At 41.3% G+C, this 16,521-nt stretch overlaps 1 protein-coding gene across 2 annotated transcripts in view; it reads left to right on the plus strand.

Moving 5' to 3' along the window:
* LOC136877394 (ABC transporter G family member 23) overlaps positions 1-16,521 on the plus strand; it is a 245,551-nt gene that overhangs the window by 186,717 nt on the left and 42,313 nt on the right. For both annotated transcript variants that reach the window (XM_067151398.2, XM_068228629.1), the window contains 5 exons: positions 510-617; positions 3,757-3,850; positions 9,484-9,663; positions 10,031-10,111; positions 10,198-10,334. In XM_067151398.2, coding sequence (XP_067007499.1) covers positions 510-617; positions 3,757-3,850; positions 9,484-9,663; positions 10,031-10,111; positions 10,198-10,334 — 600 coding nt within the window. The remainder of the gene's footprint in view (positions 1-509; positions 618-3,756; positions 3,851-9,483; positions 9,664-10,030; positions 10,112-10,197; positions 10,335-16,521) is intronic.

Raw genomic sequence — 16,521 nt, forward strand, 5'->3', positions numbered from 1 at the left:
TAACCTCTCTCCACGCATTACAAATTTATGATTCCATGATCTCATAACATCAAATCCAAATAACATGTTTTCCTCATGTGACTGCTAGCTCCTGACAAGAAATACGGAATAGCTCTGAGACAGACTGGAGTAAACATTTTTTTAAAACGTAAAATAGATAAAACGCTAAATTCCGCTATAATAAATCTAGAATTCCGCCAAAAATTCCGCTGTCCGCTAAATGATATATTTCTCCGCCGACAGTCTTCTAATTCCGCCAAATTTAGCGGAAAATCCGCTAAGTTGGCAATACTGCTAACACATGTTAGAGGTGCTGTTCCTTTTAATGTGTCGAAATCTCCGACTATTGTGTGACGAAATGTCCGTGGTGTGAGTTTGCGGATACCATATGAAAATTCCAGAAAGGGTGAAAAGCTAATCTATAATAAGAATGGAAAGTTCGAGCTGTAAACGATGACGATTAGCACGATGTTTTAGTAACTAATTTATGTATTTGTTTGTGGTTGCAGTGGTGGGCAACAGCGCAGAGTCTCCATTGCAGCCGCACTCGTCCACGATCCCGAGTTGCTGATCCTTGACGAGCCCACAGTGGGAGTGGACCCCGTCTTGCGACAGAAGTGAGTAACACACACACATCTGACTCAGCAGGTGATGAGTCGGTAGCAATCGTTTCAAGGAAACATCTGCAGTCTTCAGACATTCTCAAGTTCATTCTGCTTGTATTCCTTCACTTCAACTGTCACAGTATCCACTTATCATTTACGAGGGTCGAGTCGTAAGTCATGGCAACTATTTTTTTTCTCGCGAACAGAAGACAACATGGAAAATCTAAGATATGCATTTGGAAATATATGACATGTACTTATGCATAGTGCCTGGAGACAAATCCTGACTTCAGGAGATTTTCGTAGGAAAGTGACAGAGCACAGACCATTGGTAAACATTGTTTTTATTATGGTATAGACATCAAATACACAAGACTACGTACAAAGGACAGGTCTCCACTGGTTACAAACCTTCGAAATAATCACCCAAGGTTGCCACTGTGCGTTGCCAGCGGTGGGACAGGCGCTGAATACCATTCGTTGCATGTGTATCGCTAACGTGTGACATCTCCCTCCGAAATGATGTTTTGATGTCCTCTTTGTTAGCAAACCGTTATCCACATAATGGCTTCTTGACTTCGGGGATTAGATCATAGTCACATGGGCTCAGATCAGGCGAATAAGGCGGGTGTGGAAGAACCTCCCATCCACACCGTTGTTGACCTCCATTTTGTGACGCTCTTCACACATTGAACTTGGGGGCATGCTTAGACCCACACTGTTGTTTACATACACCATCTAGTGGCATCATACGCAAGTACATAGGCTAGCGTACGATTCCAAAAGCATATCTTAGATTTTCCTTGTTGCCTCCTGTTCGGGGAAAAAAAGTAGTTGCCATGACTTATGACTCGACATACGTGTTTCTGAGATATAGTTCTTCACTCCAGACTGAATGTTACAAATTTTCATTCATCCCTGTAATTATAATCGTAATCTTTACCTCATTAATTTGTAAGAATAAGACAATCTAATCTATAATCAAGAATGTGGTTATGTGCAAGAGAGGATGAAAACCGCAAACTTTGTCACCTATATATATAAGTAATAACTAAAATTAAATACATACATACCGCACCCATACGCCGTACAATGGTGCAATACATACATACTACATCAACTATATCACTCTCTTACGGCTTCTTAGTTGATTCGGAAGGAGAAATAGTAAACCAGTCATTATTATTATTATTATTATTATTATTATTATTATTATTATTATTATTATTATTATTATTATTATTATTATTATTATTATTATTATTACAGCGTTTCCCGTTGTTCACAGAGGGAAGGAAGCGTGTGGGGTGAGTGGCTATACAAAGCACAATCCAAAGTTTAGGTATTGCTAGCATAATTTGAGAAGTTTTATTTTCCAATGGATAAATATTTAACACAATGTCAACAAGTTAAGAGTTATAAGGGAGAGAGCAGGAAGCTTAAATTATTACCAGGACCTCGAATGCTCAGTGAACTTTACAATAATGTAGCTCGTAATCTCAAAATATTCATAATAAGAGAGTTCGTCAGCTCTGAGTAAATTACAGAAATAGAGCTCAGAATGTTCATAGAAAGGAAGCGCGTAAGTTCAAGGTATTTACATAACCCAGGAGGAAAACTCCTATCACGAATTACATAGTCAAGTATTTTCAGACCCGTGAGTCCCATTAATATTTGAAGTTCAAATGGAGAAATGAGTGAGACGTATTCAATTTCGAAACTCTCCAGGATTCAGATACACGCTATAGCGGAGGCTTTCTTCCAGTCCAGTTTTATTCTGATCCAGTGCCACAAAACTGTTTTCACATGACTAAGGTTAGCCTCTCCTAAAGCTATGCCTACTTGAGGGATCATTCGTCCTTGCACATTAAACTAGACAAGGACGTGAGTTTGATTCTCTATCAATGAATCAAGAAACTCAAAAACATGAATACCTTTCCTGGAAAAGCATTCTTCATCACAATGTTTTTATCTTAATTCTAAATGTCATGGGATGACTCCTACATTCTGGTCTCTTCATTGCAGTATTTAAATGACTTTTACGCAAGGTCTGCTCGCACCTGGAATCTTCTACCATCTGAGGTAAAACTGCTTCCTCTTCCTTACTTCCTCCGCAAAGTCAAGAAAATATATATATAAATAGAAATCTGTATATGATGTGTCGGTGCGCCCGGAAGGACGTGGGTTCGAATCCCCGTCAGGAAGTCGTAACATTTAAGAAACGAGATTTCCACTTCCGGAGGTGCACATGGCCCTGAGGTTCACTCAGCCTACACCAGAAATAAGTACCAGGTTAATTCCTGGGGGCAAAGGCGGCCAGGCGTAGAGCTAACCACTCTACCCCATCCAATGTCATGGTTACGGATAGTGGAAGCCTTTACCTTCCACCCCTCCAAGGGTCTTCATGGCCTGTACAGGGATGACTACTGTTTTTGCTTTTTATATGTGATGTATATAACTTGTATAAACTCGGTTTGTAAGAAAGATGGGTGCAAGTACAGTTGAAGGTGAATGAATGTGTATGCGTGCGCGTGTGAGAGTGGTTCTGAATGAGTGTGTATACATGGGTATGAGTGAGAATATAAATATCTGGGTCTTCTTACTCCAGTATGTATAGAATAGATCAACATAATTATTATTATTATTCTGAGTTCAGTGTTGGAGTGCAGTGTTGGAGTACAGTGTTTAGCTACGCCGAAGTTGGAGAGGCAGTTAACGCTCTTATTTAGGACTTTACGTCGCACCGACACAGATAGGTCTTATGGCGACTATGGGATAGTAAAGGTCTAGGAGTTGGAAAGAAGCGGCCGTGGCCTTAATTAAGGTACAGCCCCAGCATTTGCCTGGTGTGAAAATGGGAAAAACCACGGAAATCCATCTTCAGGGCTGCTGACAGTGGGTTTCGAACCCACTATCTGCCGGATGCAAGTTCACAGCTGCGCGCCCCTAACCGCACGGCAAACTCGCCCGGTGAATGTCCACTTTAATGGGCGATAAATTGCTGATTGTAAGATGGAGAATGTTCAAGAAGTTTCTTCTTATCAGATCAAATGACCGATGTAAAGACGTCACTCATATTAATTTATGTATATAATATTGTCAATACGGAGCCAACATTAAATTCATAACTTGGAAAATATTCATGTTGCAGCATCTGGGATCACCTCGTTCAGGTCACCGGAGACGGCAACAGGACAGTAATAATCACCACCCATTATATTGAAGAGACAAGACAAGCGCACAAGGTGAGTAAAAGATACGGATGCATAAAAATAATCCTGGTCTCAGGAGGACAATGTTCATACAACCGGGACATTGTAATGGGAAAGATAATAAGTGAAAAAAATTCAAGTTGTAGGTTTTTCATTGAGAAGATTGTAAATGGTCATGCCAGTGACGCAGTGATGGTCGTTCGTTCATGTGTAATCAAACAAAATTGAAAACTTGTCCATTAGATGGCGTAAGTTGTAAGTGCATAGCAGTTGGAGTGGAGAAGGTAGTACCTAACTCGCTTACTCCGACAATGCTGATTGTGGTGGAAGTCAGGTTGGGTCTTGTGTCCTAAAAGTGCTTTCATCTGCAACGAATTTCAAACATGTAAATGTGGGTTGATAGCTGGACAGGTAGAATCACAAATCATCTTAATCACCTTGTTGTATAGTCGCTCAAAAAACAAATGAGCGCAGTATTGTATAAGTTCCTCACAAGTACACTTTCCTCAGAAACAATGGAGTCTCTAGACATAATGTTACCCACAGGGCTTTTATATACATGGGAGGTGAACGATACTTTTTGATAATAGTTAAAATCACTGTAAGTCTGATAAAATACAAAGGGTCTCTATTCCGACAGCCAGATAAAAGTGCGGTTTAAATTTATGCGGCAGTTTGCACATTTATCTGGAAGTTCTGTTGAAAACGCGTACTACGACTTTCGTTTATGGACAATCTGGAAGAGTATTCTCTAGTTTAGCTATACCGAAGTTGGAGAGGCAGTTAACGCTCTTATTTGGGACTTTGCTCCTATCGGGGACGCTGCTGTAAGAATCATGATAGCTGCACATCGTGATGGATCTACATGTGCATGATGCTATACGAAAAATTTGTTATAATGTATTCTATGTTTATATTTATGAAATTCAGGGGATCATATATAAACTCAGACCGAACGCACGGTGGTTATACTCTGGGCTACAGCAGCTACCTCAGCCGAACTTACGTCACGCGCGGTCGCCCTGCTTCAATCTTATATGAATCTTACATTATAAAAGATACTGAAAGTGTCGTCATTCCTAGGTTACACAGGCATTTTATCTGGTAACCACATTCTGGCTGACACGAGTGCGTTCTGCCACTGCAATGTTTCTGATTTCATTCGTAATGTTTTCTTTCAGTTCTTCCAATGTGTGAGGATTTGTTCGATATACTTTTTCTTTCAGTTTACCCCACAAGTAAAAATCACACACTGTTAGATCTGGAGAACGAGGGGGAAATAGACCAGCACTGATCACTCTCTTTGCAAACACTTCCGAGATTGTAAGAAGGGAATCTTCTGGTCTATGAATGGGGGCTGAATCTAGTTGAAACCATCCACGTAGTAACACGGCTCCTAGTAGACTTGGTTTACTATGTCCCTCTTTTGTTAGAGGGCCCACAATACAATTACAAGAGCCCCTGTTACTTGAGGATATGGTACTACAGTATCAGACATATTGACCAGAAAACATTGCTCATAAATGGTCTAGAATATGGGGGTGGTGCGGTAAATAAGAGCGAAAAAGCTCCATAAGAGGATTTTTTTTGCTAGGGGCTTTACGTCGCACCGACACAGATAGGTCTTATGGCGACGATAGGATAGGAAAGGCCTAGGAGTTGGAAGGAAGCGGCCGTGGCCTTAATTAAGGTACAGCCCCAGCATTTGCCTGGTGTGAAAATGGGAAACCACGGAAAACCATCTTCAGGGCTGCCGAAGAGGAATTTCAGGCAATTGCTACGTATACACCATACTACAGTCTTAGTAGATAGCACTTGATGCGTAGTATCCATACTTATCTAAGCATTTATTATAGCATTATACTAAGATATCTACTCAGCCCGTCTGGTGAACATGATCGTTTATTGGCGTCAATTCTGTATGATCTGACTTCGTAGTTAGCCGGCTCGAGTCACGGTGGTGGAAAAATGTTCACCATCAGTATGTTGGCTGGCAGGTAGGAGTGGTGGTGGTGGTGTACAATATCTAATCACTAGGTTGAGTGCCAAAAACCTTGTTTCAATCCCAAACCTCTCCACAGTGTTCATTTAGAATAACGGTATACGACACACTTGATGATGATTCATCCGTCAGATTGAGACGTTAAGCATTGAGGAGAAGATCTTTGCATTCGGGAGGCGGTGGGCTGGTGCTGCGAATGGTTTTCTGTGGTTTTCCATTCTCCTCACTAAGGTGAATACCGAGACAATTCCTCGTATAGGCCATGGCCGCTCCCGTCTCACGCTTCTCCGCACCACACATCTCCTGGCCTGAGAGAGGGCGTCACCCTGTAGGAGGCCCGCCCTACCCCATCAGAGTACAGGATGAAAACATTTTACTCTTAGTTCAATATAGAATAAATCAAGATCAGACAGCACAGCTCTGTGCTGAACCACATTCCCACAAGCTCCGCCATCTTACATCTGACGTTAGAACAGCAGAATTAGTATGAGATGCAATCCAATGACCTGAGAGGAGGTTGTACCTGTTTAGGTGGAAAATTGTAATGGAAGGGACATGGGATATTCCACGTCAAGTCGAAAAAAAACTCTTGAAAGTTTTAGACATTTAAAAATATATGTAGAAAATCATCAAACTCGTGATTATGTAAAAAATATTTTCGTAACTGGAATAGTACTCACGGGAGAAAGTCATTAAAATTATCGAATAATACCGTTTCGTGTAACCTTCGAGATCCATATACCCATATTTCAGTCCTTAGAAAATCGGATGAGGTTCTATTTTCACACATATGATTTCGGCTATTTAATGGCAAGGAATTCACGTGGGATGTTCACAATATTATTTCTGTAATCTTTCTTTTTTCTTTCTTCTTTCTTAATCTGTTTACCCTCCAGGGTTGGTTTTTCCCTTGGACTCAGCGAGGGATCCCACCTCTACCACCTCAACGGCAGTGTCCTGGAGCGTTAGACTTTGGGTCGGGGGATACAACTGGGAAGATGGACCAGTACCCCGCCCAGGAGGCCTCACCTGCTATGTTGAACAGGGGCCTCGTGGGGATGGGAAGATTGGAAGGGATAGACAAGGAAGAGGGAAGGAAGCGGCCGTGGCCTTAATTTATGTACCATCCCGGCATTTGCCTGGAGGAGAAGTGGGGAAACCACGGAAAACCGCTTCGAGGATGACTGAGGTGGGAATCGAACCCAACTCTACTCAGTTGACCTCGGAGGCTGAGTGGACCCCGTTCCAGTCCTCGTACCACTTTTCAAATTTCGTGGCAGAGCCTGGAATCGAACCCTGGCCTGCAGGGGTGGCAGCTTAATCACGCTAACCACTACACCACAGAGGTAGACTATTTCATAATAATAATTCAAATGTTAATGTTATTTTTCTTTTGTTTTGGAATAAAAATATCTGTTTCGGCAGTTGAATAAATCTTCATTGTCAAATATTTGGGGCCATGAATGATATACGAATAAGAAATTAACACAGAATTGAGACAGAGAAATTTCATATTATTTGTCTTCGTTCACTTGAAAAGATTCGGCTTCTCTCAGAAACAACAGAGTTTATTTTATAACAATGATTACTATGGTTAGAGGAGCTTCCATAATCTCCTCAGAGGAAGCTAGAAACTCACAAACGGGCAGCAACGTAGCGCGTTTTCAACTGAAGTGCGTAACAGTACTAGAGTCATTACGGCGACACTCCGAAGATAAAAATCGATATTTTGGTCATTTCTGTGAATTTTTTATGACTGAAATTGAAAGGAATGAGTTTCATTTTTCTTCTCACGAAGTTATTCCGCTGAATTCAAACAATTTATCACTGTAATAATGCTTTGTTTACCATTTGTAATTTTACATTTAAATCCCATTTTTCTTCCATAGTATTCTGCCAAATGTAACACAATTTGTATGGCATATGTATCGCAGCTGTATTAAGAAACCTGCGTATGGAATTTTTGATTGCAGAATTTTTTCAAGAAGTGGGGATTTTTAAGTCCAAAATTTTAGAACGTAATAATTACACAGAGATTTTTCCTTATATAAATTATGTACAGAAAAATCGATACGTAGCTGTTTTAAAATAAGTATTATCTGCCTAATTACATTTACATTAAAATGTTAATTAAATTTCACGAAAAACTTGAATTATTTTTTTAAATTGGAAAACTATTAAATATATATGAATGAAATGTTCGTGATATCTCTACTTTTATGTAGGTGACATTCCCACAAAGTTTCGTGAAAATCTATGCATTAGGTAAAAAAATATTTTTATCTCCGTAGTGTCGCCTTACAGTAAGTTCACGGACTGACGCCTACACTACAGGCAACACGGCATACAATCGTGTACTACAGTCAATAACTTCTTGGACGGGCGCTTAAAGTGTAGGCAACACCGTGTACATCTATGTACGTACCACAGTCAATATGTTCGTGGACTGGCGCTTACAGTGTAGGCAACACCGTGTACATCTATGTACGTACCACAGTCAATATGTTCGTGGACTGGCGCTTACAGTGTAGGCAACACCGTGTACATCTATGTACGTACCACAGTCAATATGTTCGTGGACTGGCGCTAACAGTTCATGGATCACATAGTCTTTTGAACTGCCTTTTTTCCGTCGTGGTGATCCGGCCGATTTCATCTCGAACGTTTCGCTAGCAGATTTGCCTAATTTTTTGGCAGAACTTGAAATTTGCACGTTGTTCAAACAACGACATTCTCTGAGGTTCCACGGCTGACATTCAACTACCCTTCACAACAGAGACCGCAGTTCTGCTTATATTGTATGCACGCAAGTGCCTCTTGCTGGGACTAGCGAAGAACTGCCATGGCAACAAACTGTCCGGTGTAGCACACCACAGCGACACTAGACGGCAAGTCCACAAACTTAAAGGCTCTACTACGTATTTTGTCGCTCACTGTTCATGTTTAAGGTAAAGTAAAGGCGCGAATTTTGAAAACTAAACAAATGTATTCACTGTCATGAAGAGTTTTGAAATAACAGTCCGTATCCTGTTTCACAGAGGGAATCATAGTGACTTTCAAACGAAATTTTTAAGTAGGTCGAATTGAATAAATATGTTTCCAGAAGTGTTAATAAATATATTAACTAATTTCATAAGACCGCTATTATTGTATTATATACAGTATTATATTTATTGTTGTCAAGATATAAAGGTTTAATAGTTCAATCATACTTCTGTAACAAATTGACTGCTGGAAAGTACCGGTATACTATATTCAATATATTATATACTGAAGATAATTAAACAAAGGACCCTGATGTTGAGTAGAAATGGTTATTTTCAAACCACTTTATTTTTCCAAGTTTTCAAAATTTGTTCCAAAATTGCTCAAAATTGTCCGATTTCACATGCTATATCCCGTATGTGGGTAAGCTGTTACTTTAATATTATTGAGAGTACGTGATGTTTGCATAAACACATTAACTCTCACAGAAAATAACCAAAATATTACGTCTTCCCCTGCGCTGGAGGATGTCGTTCCAAGCGCGATGTGTATCGAAGAGACCATGTGCACAATTTATGGTGGAAGAGACTCATTAACCACGCACAGTGATTTGGTGATATCAAGCTCTCAGGATGAGTAGGAGAGAGTGAATATAATCAGTGTTCTTACCCTGTTCCAGATCGGGCTAATGCGGGGTGGCCGGTTCCTCGCTGAAGAATCACCTGCTCAGCTCATGGCCAGTAATATGTGTGACAGCCTGGAGGAAGTGTTCCTCAAGCTCAGTAAGAAACAAAACCAGGGCAAGCGCAGGCGGAGCAGCTTCATGCAGGAGGTGATGGCCAACCTTCCGCCCATTGAGGTAAGAAACAGCGCCTTCTATGTTTTCTATGCAGCAGAAATCCTTGAAATAAGTTCCTTGTTTATTGCTTATTAATGTTAGTTGGCGTAATGATCTAGTGGTACTGTCACTGGTCTCCGACTTGCAGTCGGGGTTCAAACCCTGCCCAACGAATGCTGAATTTTTAAAATGAAAATTCACATTCCTTTGGTTTGGAGTCCGCGTAAAACTAGAGGTTCCTTGGCTACGATCATGATTTGAACAGTCATGCAAATCTACAAGCTTGTTTAATTAAATACTGCAAATCTCTCCTTCCCCTGTATTTCCGTACACGCGGAAAATACCATAGAATATTCTCAAACTTTTTCATTCTTTTATGATTTCATAGCCCACGTACGACCAAAACTCTGAAATCAGTGGGGAGTTCGGAGACAATGTGAGCCTGTCCAACCGTGACGTCGAAATACCGGTGAGTTCCGACATCCACTTTTTATAGTTGGCAACGTAATTGTTCAAGTACTTTGATAACGTCAGCGTTGTCGTGTTGTTCTGCAGCAACCCGGCGAGACTATAGACCTGCCTCCCGAAGAAGAACCAGAGACCAAGATTACGGACTACTTTAAGATCGTGGCTCCCAACAGAATGAAGGCGCTCCTCTGGAAGAATTTCCTCTGGATGTGGAGAAACGTCGGGTAAGTTGAAAATGGTATATTTCAGAACGTTACAATAAGTAGCAATCTCTTGTCAATCTCTCGTCACCTGGGACTGGAAAAGAGGAATATAAGCATACACATTACTGGTATATTCAGTCGTTCATATGTGCAGCCCGTAATTGTGAGTATAACAGCAATAAATAGCTAAAATATGAGAGAAAGCTTTTGGGCTTTTCCCGTGTCAGAAAACAAGATGAAACTCTAAGTTTCGCAGAGAACTTTGCTCTGCGTCTTCAGAAGGAAATCTCGACTGTTCACGAGAAAGAAAAAGCGGAAAGAGAAGGACGTACTACAACGCTACACACTAATCTGTCCATATTCAGCTCTATTCTCTTCCCGCTGCACACTAATCTGTCCATATTCAGCTCTATTCTCTTCTTCTATCCTGTCAGTCTTTCGTTGCATTTATTTTATGCTTCACTTTCTTTCTTTCATTCTTTCTTTCGTAATCTGTTTACCCTTCAGGAATGGTTATTCCCTAGACTAAGTGAAGGTTCAGATCTCTACCTCCTCAAGGGCAGTGCCCAGGAGCATGAGAATTTGTGTCGGGGATACAACTGTAAAGGAGGACCAGTACCTCGTCCACGTGGCTTCACTTTCTATGTTGAACGGGAGCTTTGTGGGGGATGGGAAGATCGGAAGGGATAGAAAAGGAAGAGGGAAGGAAGCGGCCGTGGCCTTAAATTAGGTATCATCCCGGCATTTGCCTGGAGAAGTAGGAAACCACGGAAAACCACTTCGAGGATGGTTGAGGTGGGAATCGAACCCCCCTCTACTCAGTTGACCTCCCTCGGCTGAGTAGACCCCGTTCCAGCCCAATTTTCAGAATTTCGTGGCAGAGCCAGGAATCAAACCCGGGCCTCCGGGAGGTGCAGCTAATCACACTAACCATTACACCACAGAGGCGGACTTCATTTTAATTGTTCATTTCATTTTATTTCACTTATTTCTTTTACCACATTCGTCCCTGATTAATCTGATGACCTTGCTGTTTACTCTGCCACGCACAAATAATGGAACAAGAAACATCTTAATTGGGAGCTAAGATGTCAGCTCCCACTCGGAAGGCTAGCGCATAGTGAGCCACCTAGTGACGAACTAGAGTACCACTTAATAGAGACCAACGATAAATCATTGGGTTTTTTGTTTTTTTTACTAGTGGCTTTACGTCGCACCGACACAGATAGGTCTTATGGCGACGATGGGATAGGAAAGGCCTAGGAGTGGGAAGGAAGCGGCTGTGACCTTAATTAAGGTACAGCATTTGTCTAGTGTGCAAATGGAAACCTACGGAAAACCATATTCAGGACTGCCGACAGTGGGATTCGAACCCACTATCTCCCGGATGCAAGCTCACAGCCTCGCGTCTGTAACCGCACGGCCAACTCGCCCGGTAAAAATCATTGTTAACTTCAAACCTTAATAATAATAATAATAATAATAATAATAATAATAATAATAATAATAATAATAATAATAATAATAATCGTATGGCCTCAGCTACCGTGTGCCGACATTTCAATTTGACGCCATCTGGCTCTCTTCTTCTCAATTTCGACGTTCCGCTTTACTCTAGCCCCTCCAGATGGCAAGACAGAGTAAACCGGATCTCTCTTGGGTGTCTATGGCTGAGATTTTAATGAATTTTGTCGGGTAAACACCAAATGTGTCACCAGAGCTTTTACATGCCGACATCGTACGACATGGAGTGTCGAATGGACTTTTTCCACCCTTCAAAAATCCGCCTACCTTTGCTGGGTTTCAAGCCGCTATCTTGGGATCTGGAGGTCGACACTCTACCACTGATCCACAGAGGCAGCATAATAATAATAATAATAATAATAATAATAATAATAATAATAATAATAATAATAATATCATGGCCACAGATACTGTATGAAGGCATTTTAATTTGACTAGATTGCCTACGCGTCAATTTCGACGTTCCTCTTACTCTACCACAGAAGGGCTCACGCTGGGCTTCTCGTCCCGCGAACACACAGCGTATAAATGGGCGGGTGAGCAAGCTGTGTGTGCGCTTCAACGACAGCTACGTTGTGGTTACGTGACACGCCGTGAAGGTCAATGAACGGTGAACGTTCATTTGAGTATGGGAATTATTTCCAGTGGACAGAAATTCAGGTCGTTTTCAATATAACTTAGGTTGTAAGAAATTCGTTATTCCTAGCTTGCACGCTTCAACCCCGTATATTTGTACCTCGTTCTCTCACTTGACTGTGACGTATGCTGCATGCATTTCAGAACAAGCGAGCCAGCCGCACTAGGCTAGCCTCAAGGGGCACCCAGCTGAGCAACTCTCCTCTACCAGATAGCAGAGTAAATCTCTCTTAGGTGATCTATGGCTGAAATTTTTAATTATTGAACGCCAAATGTGTCACCACAGGTCTTTTAAATGCCCACATCGTAGAACATGGAGTGTCGAATGGACTTCTTTTGTCAACGAGTAAGTTGGCCATGCGGTTAGGGTTGCGCAGCTGTGAACTGTCGGCAGCCCTGAAGATGGTTTTCGGTAGTTTCCCATTTCCACACCAGGTAAATGTTGGGGTTGTACCTTAATTAAGGCCACGGCCGCTTCCTTCCCACTCCTAACTCTTTCCTATCCCATCGTCGCCATAAGACTTGTCTGTGTTGGTGCGACGTTTAGCAAATTGTAAGACGACTTCCTACCGCCCTTAAAAAATCCGACTACTTAACTTTGCTAGATTTGAACCTGCGATCTTGGGAATCACAGGCAGACACTCTACCTCTAATCCACAGAGGGAGCTGTTATGATTGAATTATGACCAGTGGCAGTTTATTCGGTTTATTTCTTTTTTTTCTTTTTGCTTTACGCCGCACCGACACAGATATGTCTTATGGCGACGATGGGATAGAAAAAGCGTAAGAATTGAAAGAAAGCGGCTGTGGCCTTAATTAAGGTACAGCCCCGGCATTTGCCTGGTGTGAAAATGGGAAACCACGGAAAACTATCTTCAAGACTGCCGACAGTGGGGCTCGAACCTACTATCTCCCGATTACTGGATACTGGCCGCATTTAAGCGACTACAGCTATCGAGCTCGGTCAGTTTATTTGTTGTTAGTAGTTTATGATATTTTGTCTGCTCTTGTTGAAATAAAGGTCACTCTTGTATGTTATGAAGACACAATGAAAATATTATTGCTATACATCCTAGTAACTTCTTTTAACCGGGCGAGTTGGCCGTGCGGATAGGAGCGCGCAGCTGTGAGCTTGCACCCCACAATGCGAACCTGTAGATTCCTACGACGAATATGATATGTTGCTGTGTTAGACCAGACCAATGTTATTCTTCACGCATGCCCACGGCAGGTCTGGGCAAGATGAGCACCGAGGAATAAATAGCCAGAAAACACAACACATACACAGGCAGAAAGATAACGAAAAATGAAAACAAAACAAAAATCAGTGGAAGCTCTATGATGTTCACCTTGACGGGGTTGGAAATGACTAGAGACGAAGTCATGAACTGAACTCGAGCCTATTTAATCAAGAGGATACAATTTAAAAAGCTACCCCTCCTACTCTTACAACAATACCGCCGATATATAAACGAAAGAGTTAATTAAATAAGAATTACATCAAAATAGTAGATAACACATGAAAATCAGGAAGAGATAAGACAAGGAAAAGGAAAACAGGCCCAGATAGAAAAAATACACGAGCTCAAAAAACTATTCACTATCCTCATAGCATCGCGCCTCCTCATAACGTGAATCAGCCAACAGATTCAACCACACATAGAATACAATTAATTAGAAAATAACAAAAGAAATTGTTACCTGGGAACAAAATACAATGAATGCGTGACTCAGAGCTCAGCCAAAAGTAATAAATTATTAGATCCCTATATCAATAGGACGAGTCGCGATACATGGCCGTTCAATGGGATGCCACTCAACAATGGTTTCGTGACGCAGAGCTCAGCCAAAAGTAATAAATTATTAGATCCCTATATCAACAGGACGAGTCACGATACATGGCCGTTCAATGGGATGCCACTCAATAATGGTTTCGAACGAACTCAAAAAAAAAAAAAGACGAAAGATAAATTATGGTCGAACCAAGGATCAAGAGAAAAGAAGGCGCGCGCAAGCATGGCATTCGGGACCAGGGATAAATAAGGCGTTGCTAAAGGAACCTATACACACCCAAAAATAATGCCAGAGCCCAAGAAAAGGCAAAACTAAGAATAAACGACATAACTAAGCAATACGATATGCGTTCTACATATCTCGCATTCGAGCACTCACACAATAGGTTAAAAAGGGTCCAAGAAACAGGGAACGCATACAAGATAACAATGGTCAAAAGGACCCAAATATAGAAGCACGGTTCATAAATAACACCTCACGCGGATATTCAAGGCCAAACCCACACAAGATTGGAGGCCCAAATCACATCACCAATACGTCTCTCATATACAATAAAAATGCCAAAACAGCACAAACAATCCATGTACAGGCCCTTTCGATACACAACAAGATAGTGGCGACATCGGAGAGCAGTATGTTACATGAATAATAACAAAAAGACTTCCACACCTGAACCGTAGAATCGACGTAACACACATCCAAGGTGCAACAGAGCTCCTTCACGCAATACAGACACTCAATTACAGTAAGACGCAAATCAATGTACCGAATTCTAACACAAAGAGAAACATAGCCGATATAAATACCGTTGCATGGGCAACAACAGAAGGAACAAAACAGGCCACCAAATAAATTAATACCCACGGAGAGCAAGAAATAGTGCCCAACCACAACGCGACGAGTCCAGCTAAAAAAACAGAATGAAAATTTAAAATAAAGGGTAGATACATTACCTTAATCAAGCCACACATATACGTGCAAAAGCACGTTGGAAAACTCTGATACAAAATGCATTATGTCTCAAAACGTTTAAAATAACGCTTGTGAAAACAAGCATGGGTAAACATTGTGTCGCTCTCCATAATCCTTCACCAAGATAAAGAGCTTAGAAGAAGAGCCATGGAGAAAACTAGATAAACAAGATCGGGAACAAACGTCGTAAAGTCACAGGACGACAAAGGCGACACCTGTGATCTTCTAGGGCTAATTTTGCGTGTTCAAAAAATTTCAATGAGTCGGCCATGATACCGAAGTCAATGAGTACACAAGTAACAGAGGGAAAGCAGTTCGTCCGTGAAGCGAACCAGATAAAGACAGTGGTGGCCAGAATATGGTACAGTTCGAATCCCACTGTCAGCAGCCCCGAAGATGGTTTCCCGTGATTTCCCATTTTCACACCAGGAAAGTACTGGGGCTGTACCTTAATTAAGGCCATGTCCACTTCTTTCCCACTCCCAGCCCTTTTCTGTCCCATCGCTGCCATAAGACCAATCTGTATCAGTGCAACGTAAAGAAAATTACTTAAAAAACTACTTTTACGATTTTCTGAATCGGCGAATTGCCACAACTTCCCACTATATCTACTGACACGAGGTTGACGTATTTGAGCACCATCAATACCACCAGGCTGATCCTGAATCGAACTCGCCAACTACCGCCTGATTTAGTCATCCCGGCTTGTGTAGGTACTAAGGCGAATATTACACTTTATTCATTTATTAAATTTAAAATTTTCTTTACGTCGCACCGACACAGACAGGTATTATGGCGACGATGTGATAGGAAAGAGGTAGGAATGGGAAGGAAGCGACCCCGGTCTTAACTAAGGTACAGCCCCAGTATTTGCCTGGTGTGAAAATGGGGAAACCACGGGAAACCACCTTCAAGGCTGCTGACAGTGGGGTTCAAACTCAGTCTCCCTAATGCAAGCTGATAGCTACGTGACCCAAGCCGCGCAGTCACTTGCTCGGTGAAATTATTAAATCATTATTAGACGTGCATTAAACACAAGAATTATGACCCAAACATACCTTTGGGCTCTGTTTTTAAAATATTGTGCCCCCAAAAATGTAAGTGCTTTTGTGTTAACGATTACTTCAAAACAGCTGTTTCGTTCTGAACTATTTTAAGAAGAATAAAATGTTATCCTAAAATGAAAAATATTATAATTCCCATTAATATGAAGCATATCTTTGTTTTAATTGTATTCGTGTGTATAAAATTACGATACCGATTCAGTGGTTGGCTTCCTGGC

Source organism: Anabrus simplex, chromosome 7, assembly GCF_040414725.1.
Source record: "Anabrus simplex isolate iqAnaSimp1 chromosome 7, ASM4041472v1, whole genome shotgun sequence".
Lineage (NCBI taxonomy): Eukaryota > Metazoa > Arthropoda > Insecta > Orthoptera > Tettigoniidae > Anabrus > Anabrus simplex.